The sequence below is a fragment of the Coloeus monedula genome, assembly GCF_965178545.1.
Source record: "Coloeus monedula genome assembly, chromosome: 14".
Classification (NCBI taxonomy): Eukaryota; Metazoa; Chordata; class Aves; order Passeriformes; family Corvidae; genus Coloeus; species Coloeus monedula.
This window is the reverse complement of record NC_138794.1, coordinates 18315408-18327566: the sequence shown is the minus strand read 5'-3', so window position 1 is coordinate 18327566 and position 12159 is coordinate 18315408. Positions and strand designations below refer to the sequence as shown.

Below are 12159 nucleotides of genomic sequence, written 5' to 3'. Positions count from 1 at the left end.
CCTATTCCAGAACACAGCCACTCTGAGCCTTGTGCTGCTGGGTGCCCAGAGGGAACTGAGAGGCTTTTTGAAGTGCAAGAGTTTACATTTTGAAGTGACAAGGCTACTATTACTATAATATCAAGGAGGAAAGAATACAGTGGACTGGACTGAAGCAAAACTATCCAAATTCATATGCAAGGCACTCACTCCATGGTACACCCTGCACATCCAGCTGGTGATGGTCAGAGCGGCATGAGCTCATCAGGTCATTGTGGCTGTGCCATGGCAACTGTGGGCTTTTCTGTTGTGGCTGCTTTCCTTGGAGCGTTTCTAACCGTCCTGGCACCTGGCTTGCTCATCCAGGACTTTATTTAGAGGTAGTTTACATACCACAACTGTACCTCTCCCTGCTCCTGCAGGATTAGCTGGCTTGGCAGCATTTTAGCATCTCCCCCAGGGCAGCCTCTGCTGCTGAAGCCGTGTGTCCTGTTTGGGGAGTGCCATGAGCTCCACCTGGGCTTGCTGCAGTGCTCTGGCAGCTGCAGTGCTCTGGGAGTTGCAGCGCTCTGGGAGTTGCAGCGCTCTGGGAGTTACAGCGCTCTGGGAGCTGCAGATCTGCCTCTCAGCAGTAAAGGCCTCGTCCCAGCATCTCCAGCTGCAGAGCCTGCTCACCTGCCCTCTGTGAGAAACTGGGTCCAGTGGGTAACAGGGAGAGTAACCCCAGGCCACAGCACGGCAGTGGCACCACCCTGATGGGGAAGAAGGGCTGGAAATGGAAAAACTACACAGCAGACACTGGGTACATTGCTCAGTACCCAGCAGGACAGTGCTGAGCTATTGTGGTGATAAACACAGCATCAAAATCCACACACATTACCTGCTCTGCACCTCTCAGGTGGGCCTGACTGCCAGCAGGCCTGGCACGAGCACTGACAGCTAAAGCAGAACTCGCAGGGGTTCTTTCAGCCTAATCATCCTTCATTTAGGAATTACTTGAAATGTATTATCTTCTAATATTAAAAAAAACTTTTAAAATCCCACACTTTCTCTTAAGTTTGAAAGTATTTAGTTATAAAAGTTCATTCCTTGTCTTGGTTCCTAATGATATTTTTCCAAAGCTTATATCAGAAGTGTTTTCACATGGTTTTGGACTGAAAATGCTGAATGCTGCTACCTGATCCAAATAAACTTTTAACATAGATTTTCAAAGAGAAAAATAATTGAAACTGAATCTGTTGTGGGTATCTTTGGAATTTTTCTCTAAATCAAACTTTTTTTTTGCCTCGTATCTTGTTTAGTTTAGGTGAGCTTATAACAATTTTAGTAAAATAAAAACTTAAGATCCACTTTTCCAGAGTCAAAAAGGAAATAACTACTGGTGTGAGGAGGAAGTTTAGGGAGAACAGGGCACAGTGAAGTTTTGAACAAGCATCATTTTGACAATATCTTTTTCAACTGTCAGAAAGAAATCCTTTCTATCCACAGTGATATCACACATGATATCTCAGTCCTGGACTGAAAGTAAGTTTTCTGACTGAATTATATCAATTAATTGCATTCTTGCATCATACCACTGGGTACTGGCCCTGAGTGTTTCTAGATCTTGTTCCCTTGATCTGCCAGTCTCCTTGTCAAGTGCTCTGCCAAGGGCTTCATATGTGTAGATGAGCAGCAAACAGATCTAAGAGGCAACAGCCAAACATGACTTAGAACCTCCAAGTACATTGGACTGGATATTTCCTATCATGCCATTGCTTTTCACTGTAATTCAATCACTTGCTTTGTGTTTCATGGTTTTTTCCCCCAGTATACTGATTTACCAAAATATGAATATTGATCTAATACCGATATCCAACTGAGACAGACAAAAACTCTCTAACAGTTTAGAGTTAGAAAGTGCATGTTTTATTTGGTGCCAGGCACTGCGTGGGGTAGCTCCCTAAGACACAGGGCCCCGATCCAAGCAAACACGATACCTTTTATTTCCAAATATTATGAATATCCAAAATACAAATGCATATTCATAATGTTAACACCTCCCATTCTCCGCTTTGTATGGAAATGAGCTTACATGTCATTAAGCATGCGTAGTGTGTGTCCTGAATTGAGTTGGTGGTCTTGAATTGGGTCAGTGGTCTTAAAAAGATGAAGTAACCCATCTTCCTCATTTTGACCTTTTCGCCTCTCTGAACTTTAACAATCCTAATAACTTTAGCGACCTCTAAGTTTCCTCTTGCATGACTTTTGGATGGGTTCCCACCAAGGGAGGAAATTGATAATTGTCCTTGTTCCCTACACCAACTTATCAATGTTTCTATTCCTCGTTCTAAGCACAGCTAAGCAAACATACAAATGACAGATAATCAGTTATTTGGCAATCAGTTACTAACATCTTAAAACCTATTTCAGGTCCAGCTGTCCTAACTATTTTAATTAACTCTCACTGAGCCCAAGTTCTTCCTATTCTAACTAATTTCAACACAGCTAGCCTATAACTAAAATCTTTATGTATCTTCTAAATGTGTTTCAATACTTAAAAATTTCCTCGTGTTTCTAGAAATATATTCCTGTTACGAAGTGTTTTGCAAAGTTTATTGCTGTCTTCTGCACGCTCATGCTCTCCTGAAGTAAACAGGACAGCAGTGAGCACCACTACTTTGTGTGTGTGCTGGCCCAGAGAGTGCTGAAATCCCCTGTCCAGCTCTGCCTGATGGGGCTCAGGGGTGCTGGGGCCTTCGTGGCCATGCTGCAATAAGAGGTGGTTTGTTGCTGCTTCCTGTTACACAGCTGCTGTCCCAGCTCTGCTCACCGCAGTGCCACATGAAAGAGCCTTTTTTCAAAACTAACCCCAGCTTCTCAGCCTGGCCCTCCGCTGCCTGGCCCTGGGAATGTGCCAGCAGCTGAAAAGGCAGCTCAGCAACCCCATTCTGAGCTGAGCACACACGTGGGGGAAGGTCACCATGCCCAGAACAGAACGGTGTTGCATCGGAAACCTCTGACCGAAACGTTCTCTCCTGACCAGTGCTGGGTGGGATATGAGTCCGTTTACATAAATGTTCATGTCACAGTCAACTGCTTAATGGGTTTAAAAGCACGTGCCCATGCTGTACTGTGTAAGAGCTCCTTTTTCCTATTGGCTGAAATCAGTTGGAATGGATGGGAATGTGATGGCTGCTTGTGCTTCCCAAGACTGACTACAGAATTTATATGAGCTTAAAAAAATTTTTCTTTTAAGTATTGATTTTTTTTTCTCACATAAGCAGAAAAGGCAAGGAAGAGTAGGTGGGTTGAAACTGGCTGTATAAGATCTCTGTCCCTTCTTGTAAATTCACTCTTTGTGTATCAGAAATATAAATGGTTGCTTAGGATGTAGGTAGGGACATTTTGGTGATAATTCCAGGAGCTGGCTTGGGCATTTTGCAGAGGAGGCTTAGTCTGCAGTTTGGCTGCAGCCCGTTACCTAAATCTGACATGCAGTGCTTTGATAGAGAGCAAATGGTATTTATTGCCAGGCAATAGCATAGAGGTGAACCTTGAATGGGACCCTCAAAAATCAGAAGGGAAAAAACACTGCCTCTGCAGCATTCCAATTGCTGGGCTGCTAGACTGCCTCTCCCACTGCCCCTAGCGAGACTCTCATCAGACTTCAAACCTGCAGCAGCTATGACACTCAGAGATACAGCTGAAATTGAGATTCACAAACTGTACAATAGCACTGCAAATGACATCGAGCAAAACGGTAGCTCCCCAGTGGCCTTTTGCTCTTGACCTGCGGGTTTTCTCTGAGAAGGAAATGGTTGATTTAGAGTTCTGCTGACAGGGGAATTTGCTCCTCAGCTTCCTGAGCCCGCGCCCTTCTCACTGGCATCCCGGACTGCTCATGTGTTATGTATTAGGCATTCTCATAGTCACAGCATATTGTTTGGCTCTCTTCACGTTTTAATCACCCCCTGATTTGCACAGCTACAAAGTGATGGCTGCACAAAAGCCTTCCTCCCTTTTGTAGGTGGTTTGCTGGCTGGCAGACTTATAGCATATAGGGAATAGCCTTGGAAAGTCTCAGTTCCAGTCTACTAAAAGGACTGCTTGTGCTTATTATCTCCATTTTAGCTTCCCTTCTTAATGATTTGATTAAACATTATTCTGAGTCCAGTTCAGAGCCCCAGTGCTCCTGTGCTAGCAGAAGGAGAAAGAATCCAGCAGACAGATATGCACCACAACAAAAAGCATGGCAAAAAACCAGGAATCCATTCAGGAAATCCATATAGAACAAACTTCTGGAACACCTCTGTGATAGGGATAGTAAGAAATGGGACAGGAAGAAGCAGAATGCCTCACCAGTTTTAAATGGGAGTTTGATGTGGCTACATGACACCTGTTTGAGGTGGCAGCACCCCTTTGTATTTTCTCCATGTGGTGACTTCAGACAACAGCTAAATCTATAAATTAAAGTGGCTTCTCCTTGGGAGCCAACAGAGAGGCCAGAAGTGAGGATTTGTACCTGTCTTTCAGAAGGCACAGCACTGTTGCCATGGTGCTTCTGGAACATGACAGATAAACATGTCAGTGGTGAAATCAGATGTTCCTTCAGTCTCCTACTGAATAACATTAGCTACACAAGAGAAACTGGAAGAAAAATAAGGAGAAATAGAATCTTTCAAGTAGAGGATACTTCTGTTTTACACAAAATAATGGTCAGAGATTACTCTTGTTTCTATTCCTCTTTAGTTCATCCGCTTCCAGGTTCCTTCTCTGTTATAAGAGGGCTCCCCTCCTTGTACAAGCACCATGGGCTCAGTCCCAGACCACAGTGAGTGAAACAACCTAAAACAACCCCAATTTGGTAAAGCACAGAGACAGCTGTCAACCAGGTCTTATAGAGCCACTGTGTCTTTCTCCTCCTTGTCTTAAAATACTTAGAATTGTTTCCTGTCAGTCCTGGAAAAGGCACTAAATAAAGCCCACTGCTGAACCCATGCTCTACTTCTCCTGTGAGCCAAGCATTTTGTTATTGGTGTCTCCTGGCATATAGGGAAGGGTAAAACTTCAGGAAATATTCCCAGAGTCTTCCTGTACAAGGGGAATGAATTAAAGATTTACTTCACTTCTTAGTAAAGATTATTTCAATAGCTATGTGTTTTACCAATTCCATTTCACAAGAGATCTTTGCCACCTAAATAATAATTTTCAACATATCCGATTACTCAATATGGTGCAACATTCTTACACTCTGGTAGTATCTGGTTGAGACACCCCCCTACCACAGCTGCCACACCATCCCCCATCTGCTGCCTGTACAGGGAAGAGGAGTTTCATTTTAACCTCCTTCTCCAGCTGTTTTACTTGGGGGTGAACCTCGTGGCATGAGGGAAGGCATGCCTGGACTCCAGGCTGCAGGCAGTGGCTGTGGGCAATGAAAGCTCCAGTTCCTGTTCCAGACTGTGCCTCCCCCTGCAGAGCTCCCAGAACCACAGAGGGGTTTTATGAGCCTGTTCTCCTCTTCTTTGGTTAGAAAATGCACCTTAATTCTCCATCTCCAGAGAAAGCCTTTAGCAGGTGTGAAATTTTTCATCAAAGCCCAGCTTTATCTTCCAAAACAGCACTCCTACTTCAGTAAAACTGTGTTTTCCCACAAAAAAGATTCTGTCAGAAACTCAAGTCCTAACCAAATGTGCATCCAGGGTCTTTCAATGGCAGGGGCCTCCTTTCCTTCTCCTGGTGCTCTTGGGGATTTCCATCCTGCTGAGCAGCAGCCCCAGGGCTGTTTTTCAGTCCTGACTTGTTAATAACTCTTCGGTAATTACAGCACCTACTGCAAGTAGCGTTAAGTGATGAGACTCAGACCTAAGGGCTGCTGACTACCTATTTTCCTTTTTGTCTTTGTCCCCACCCTTTATTTTTTATTTTTCTTTCATATTAGGAATAGATTAGGCCTGGACAAATTGAGAGCAGCATGAAATAGCTTCTTTGAAAAGCTCTTACTTTAAAGAAAAAAAGCTTGTGTTTATTTATTTTATTTGCTCTGAATGGAACAATAGGAGCTGGTATCTCTATGCTAGCCCAAGCTGGTACATTTTCACTTAATTCCTAAGACTGTTGCCTTTCATTTCGAGCAAAGATAAAGTTGCATGAAGAGCTATGTAACTTTTCAATTCCTCAGTCTTGTTCAGTGACATTTTTCCACCACTTTAAAACAGTACTAACCTCCATTTACAGTAAGGGAGCAATTCTTTGGGGAACCAAAAAGCTATTGGGATCCAGATGCGTATTTTTCAATGTGGGTTTTTTTCCTCACCTTGACACCCTGAGCAAGACTGAGTGATGGCAATACAGAGCTGTGCCCCCAGCCCTCACCTCATCCCAGCCTCAATCCCCAAACTCCTCCTGAACAACACGGCAAACTTTGTACATTATTGAACTGTGGCTGCTGAGAAAAGTTTTATTACAAAACCTAGATTAAACTGGAGATGAAACTAGTGTTTTCTGTGCCATCTGCCCGCTGGAATCTACCTTGCTGTGGCAAGGCATGGAAATGAAATCAGAAAGGTCTTTTTGAGCTAAAGGAGCTGAAATATAACCAAGCAGCCTAACTCGCCTGCCATACAAGCATCCAGTGTTACTGGATTGAAATTCCAGGTGCTCCCTTGTGCCTATGAAGCAGCACAAGTTCAATGTCCCCAGCCAGTGACCGAAGAAAGAGAGGCAGCTCTGTGCTGCAGTGTGTGAGCCTTGCTACAGGAGTGTGAGCCTTGAGGGAGGAAAGGGACAGGCAGTGAATCACCCAGTCCTGCCAAGAAAAAATATGTTGAAATGAGATTCATAGGGACTCTGAGATTCACCCTGGAGAATCTGTGATGGGAGGAGAGGCTGAGGGCTGGCACTGCTCAGCCTGCAGAAGAGGTGCTCAGTGTGTATAAATTCCTGTGGGAGGGAGCAGGTGAGATGGAGCCAGGGCTTGGCAGTGGTACCCAGTGACGGGGCAAGAGGCAATGGGCACCCATGGGAATTCAACAAGTCCTGTTTAATAAGCACAGGAAGGTTTTTGCTGTGAGGGTGATGAGACACTGTAATGGTTTGCCTGGGAGGCTGCGGAGTCTCCATCTCTGCAGACACTCCAAGCTCGGTGCTGAGACCGGCCCTGTGCCGGGCGGGGGTTGGCTGGAGACGTCCAGAGGCCCCTTCCAATCTCAGCTGTGCTGCAACTCTGCCTCAGAAAACACACCTCAGTGGGCTGCTCTAGCAAGCCAGAGGACACCCTCTTTGATTCCTCTGTGAGGCTCCATTTCAAGCTGTGTGTGACAAACACTCTTTAGGTGGTGTTTGTTAGACATGACCGTGTACGTGTGGGTGAAGAGTCGATGACTCACCTATTCCGTATTTAAAATACATACTCATGGCACACTTAAAATTGGCATAAATAAGAATCCTCCACTTCTCTGATCCCAAGCAAAACCAACCAACTTTTGCAGAGTAGCACAGATCAAAACAAAGCAGATACAGCTGTGTAAAAATATTAACAAAGTTGTCACGGTGACTTACTTCATCCATCAACAAATTTTAATAATCAAAACCCCTCAGCTGCAGCATGGTCACCAGAAAATTGTAATAAAATGTATTTAACTGTCTAATTGTTTCAGTCACTGACCCAAAATGAATTCTCTATAAATCCATTAATCTAGTGTTAGTTCATTTGAGCTTCATTTTAGCTGTTGTGCTCTGCTCAGAAGTGAGGTGTGAAGCACCAGTGTTTCCATAGCCACAACGACTAATAAGCTTTTCTACTTGTGATTTCCTCTGGTTTCAATGACTGTTGTGATTGCCCCACCTCCACCCTCCATGGGTGTGTCTCAAAGCCTCAGTGAGCCAAGTGCCCTTCCCAGAGCAGCTGGGCGAATGGAGGAAGAAATTACATGAAAAAAAAGAATAGAGCAGCCTCTTCTGTGGAGATGAAGTTGACCTCACAACAAACACAGACATCAGCTGGGCAACCAGTTCAACTTTTCCAAGCTGGTTCCCCCTTTATTCCCTATTTCCACACACGTCCCACAGCGATGACTTGACCTGGATATGATCAGGGCTGTGGCCATACACCTGCCTCTGGAGCTCAGGGAGATGCAGGACCATGGCCACCATCTGCCTCTGGAGCTCAGGGAGATGCAGGACCATGGCCATCATCTGCCTCTGGAGCTCAGGGAGATGCAGGACGTGCTGACAGCAGAGCCTGGCCCACCTTTGTGCTGTTGTGCAGGGAGATGATTTATCTTAATCTGCCTTGTGTCAGTAGGGACAGATGCAGCCGGTGCAATGCCATTCAAATCAAACTAGGTGGGACCCACTTGCAAAGCTGGGATGCCAGGCTGGAAGATTTGCCAGCCTCATCCCTGCCTGCCTGAGCTCAGCCTCAAGGTGCTGGGCTGGCAGGAGCCTCCCCAGCTCCATTTCCTCCCAACAAACCTGCCCAGTCTCACTTCCTCCTCACAGACCTGCTGCAAAACAACAGGCTCTGCAAAGCTCAACCTCTACAGGAAAGCAGGGTAGCTCCTGGTATAATAAACCTTTCTATTTTGAGTAAAACAATTGATGTTGTATTTCTTCAGCATGTTGCCTAATAAGTTTAGGAAATAGTTTTACTGTGGCTTTTATCATCTCGGCACTCTTTTTCCATAGTTAAGACTCTCATGAGAAGTTAAATTATTTGTGACGCTAATTACATCTTTTTTTGGCATATATAATAGACCATTGTGTGAAAAAGCTACAGTAGGAGTTGAGAGACTCACCTACTAAGTCAGCTTTGTGCTAAACCTGAGGCTGAACACAGCCTGAAATCAAAGCAAGAGGGATTAAGCATCTTTGTAACAGTCCCTGTTCCTGGAGCACTTCCATGGCTCCCACTGCTGCAAGGTCTGACCACAACTTCAGATCCACAGGCAGGGATGTGGAAAGAACCAGCCCACAACAGGGCAGGGGGCAAATCGTGCCAGCTCGTGTTCAAGGCCTGCTTCCTATTTGCTGGCCTGCATCTCCCCAAAACTTTTAAATGCGAGCTGTGAGAATCCACAAGCCCTGAGCTAATCCCACAGCTGAGAAGGAACAAGCATTTCACACCTCAAGCATTTATTTTTAAATCCTAAGTACCTTAGGAGCCCATGACACATTTTCAGGATTGACTTGGCTGCTGGAGTTTGATTCAAAGCTGTCCGAGGGAATAGATTTGCTCCCACTCAACTCTTAGCCTGTCCCAAAAGCAACCAGCTCCTTTGAAAGTTTCCCATATTCTCTGTTCCCAGGTGGGTATGGCAAAGCCAGGAAGTGGTGCCAGTACCTTCCTATCTCTTGGCCAGAAATAGCTGCATTTCAGGGGTTGCAGCTGCAGTGTTGAGCAGCAGGTTGGAGGGAGACTAAACAGAAGGAAAAGGCAATGACAGGAATTGCAAAGGAAAAGCAACAATGATTGCAAGAACACAGTGAGACTAATAAAGACACGCAGTATTTGTGACTGATAGTGGATAGTGGGTTTTGTATCAAAAAAAAATTACTGTTGCTCTGCCTGTTAACATAACCCTGTTAGCATGGAACTCGGCTGGTATCACACACGCACTCCCCATTAACATGGGAATTTCCCTACCTGTCTCACATGATGCTAGAGAAGACAGGTAACATCTATTAGGCTTGTACAGCAGCCCAGCAGAATATTCATCCATCAGCAACTACCCTGCACTGGCTATCAAACCTGATTTAAATTTTCATCTCACTAATGTTTTCCAAAAAAGATTATCAGAGGATAGAAAACTTCTGTTAAGCACATTTTAGTGCAGACTTTGAGCAACTTTCCCTTAAACCATTACAGAGTGTGTGGAGCATATAGAAATAAAAATTGTAATTAAAAAATACGGAGGTTTTAGCTCAAGCCATGCTACAAAGAAAATAAAAATTGAACGAAGTGTGGAAGTACTATCACTGCTACATTTAATAGAGGAAAAGAGAGGACAGAATTTAAACCTATTATGAGGAACAATTTGCATTTTCCTGGAAGACAGCACACCCTGCTCTTACAAAGTCTGGAGAACTTTGGAGAGGAATGAATGGTGCTCTTTCTCTGCTAGTTGGGGGAGATCTCCTGCTTTTAGGGTTTCTTTACATACTTTACATTGAGGTAGGTACTGAGGAAACCCCTGTTTATCCAAAAGTTTACTGATGGTGGAGCAGGGAGTTGTTGCTCCGGGATACCTCATCAGGGTGAAGTACAGGGCGGGGTGCAGCGGGTCCTTGGGCAGCAGGGAGAGATGAGGGCTCTGTACTGAGGCACACACTGCGGGACAAGCACCTTCTGGGTTGCAATCAGAAAGGCAGTTACCGTTCATGGTACACACCAAACACAGGAGATAATTGCTCGCTGAAGCAAACGACCCAAATATATTTTCCTCTCACAACAGAACCTTATGAATGCAAAAATAATTGCTGATCTTGTGATCTGGGGGGCAAGCTGCACACTTGTGCTGTGTTGTGCAATATCCTGTAAGTTTTCACTTTTAAAAGACTTCTTATTGCATAGCTAAAGCTTCCATCCCACAACCAGATATATTCCTGCCCTCTTAATCAAGCTGGGCAATACAACATTTCCAGCCAAAAAATATTAAATCCAAATATGCTTTCCTTTAAATAAGGTGTTAGCTTCAAAGCTAAGCAAGAATTTGAGTCATGGTAATGTGACTAAGCACAGGAGAGAAGTTTAGGGAAGAGCCATGAACAACCGGCCTGGCCAGATTGTCAGCTGGCATTAATCACCCTCACACTACTCTCATAGCTTGATTTATTCTCCCTAAAGACTAAGACATTGAAAAGTAACTATACCAAATGTACCAGCCCTAAAAGTCAGGTGGCTTGTTTTCCAAGGAAGTTCAGCAATGCAAGGGCTGAAGCTCCCAGGGTAGCACTGGCCCACAGCTGTGTCCCACCCTGTGCACTGCACTGTGCAGTCAGTAGGTGCATAAAAGAGGAGAATCTAATGTAGGTGTGGTCAGGCACAGTTCATCCTAACATCAACACTGACTTTTGTATTCCTCATTTTTATTCTTTTTAACTGTTCAAATCTAGTACTGGAGTGGGGGTGGGGAGGGCTTCCTGGAAGTTCCCGGAGGACGGTGTTCATTGAAATGTAGTTTTGCCTCTGCCCTTCTGTTTTCTACAAAGAGAGGGTTTACCCTGAAGTGTGGGTGGAGATAAAAGAGAGCACAAGCAGAAAGAACAGCCAGGAAATGGCGGGAAGAATTCATATGCCTTCATGTCTTTCTTTAAGTCAGTCCTAGATGCTGGATAAATGATTGCCCAGACAAGAGGCAACCACATAACATCCTGTTTATTCAACTTAACAGTGTTAGAATTTTGATTTTGAACTTTCATTTTTCAATTGCAAGAGAACCTCGGATTACCCTAGCAAAAGAAATGACTAAGGTCCTTTTTCCTTGTGACTGCAGGGAAAGAGCTTGAAAACAGGAGACCAAAAGGACTTTCAAACAAAAGTCAAATAACAAGTATGCAGCAGATCTTCTTGTTCCAGTATTTGGTAGTTTTAGGTCAGCTGTGAGTGTTTGGGCTTAGCTAAGGAGTGCCACTGCTGGTCCTTTCTAACCTGTGCTGCCTCACGGGTCCTGGGCACTGCATGCCTGGGAGTGCTCCTGGCAGCAGGGTTGGAGTCCGGAGGGAGCTGAGCAGGAGCATTTTGCTCGCAGCTGCTGGCTCTGCTCTTCACCAAACAGGAGAGAATTCAGCCTATAATTATCAACAGCTCACCTGCTGCAGGAGCCTCTCCTAGGGCTGAGGACACTCACTGCAAGCAGGTTCTTAGCACTGTGAGACAAATCCATGTCCCTTTCAAAAGCGGTTTCTGGACCTAGCACAGGAACTGGGAATGTTTATGGGGACTGGATGTATTCTTTACACTGCATCCTTCTTCCCAGGATCAAACATACTACCAAACACTATGTTTTTGGTTGGAGACAAATTTGGATTTTTACTAAACTAAATTTAGAACACAGAACAGCATTAAATTAGTTTTAAACTATATATAGAACCAAGCAGTATTTTAAAATATTTTAAAATACAGATACATTGAATATAGGAAACACATAGTAAATGCTCACTTACCCAAAAAGCATCTTTAAACTGCAGCTGGGTCAT

General features: G+C 44.5%; 1 protein-coding gene across 1 annotated transcript in view; it reads right to left on the bottom strand.

The window, feature by feature from the left end:
• PSTPIP1 (proline-serine-threonine phosphatase interacting protein 1) overlaps positions 1 to 12159 on the bottom strand; it is a gene marked incomplete at its 5' end in the record, with an annotated part of 47910 nt that extends 35751 nt beyond the window's left edge. Inside the window, one exon of the mRNA XM_082290882.1 lies at positions 12127 to 12159. Within this exon, the coding sequence (XP_082147008.1) occupies positions 12127 to 12159 (33 nt within the window). The remainder of the gene's footprint in view (positions 1 to 12126) is intronic.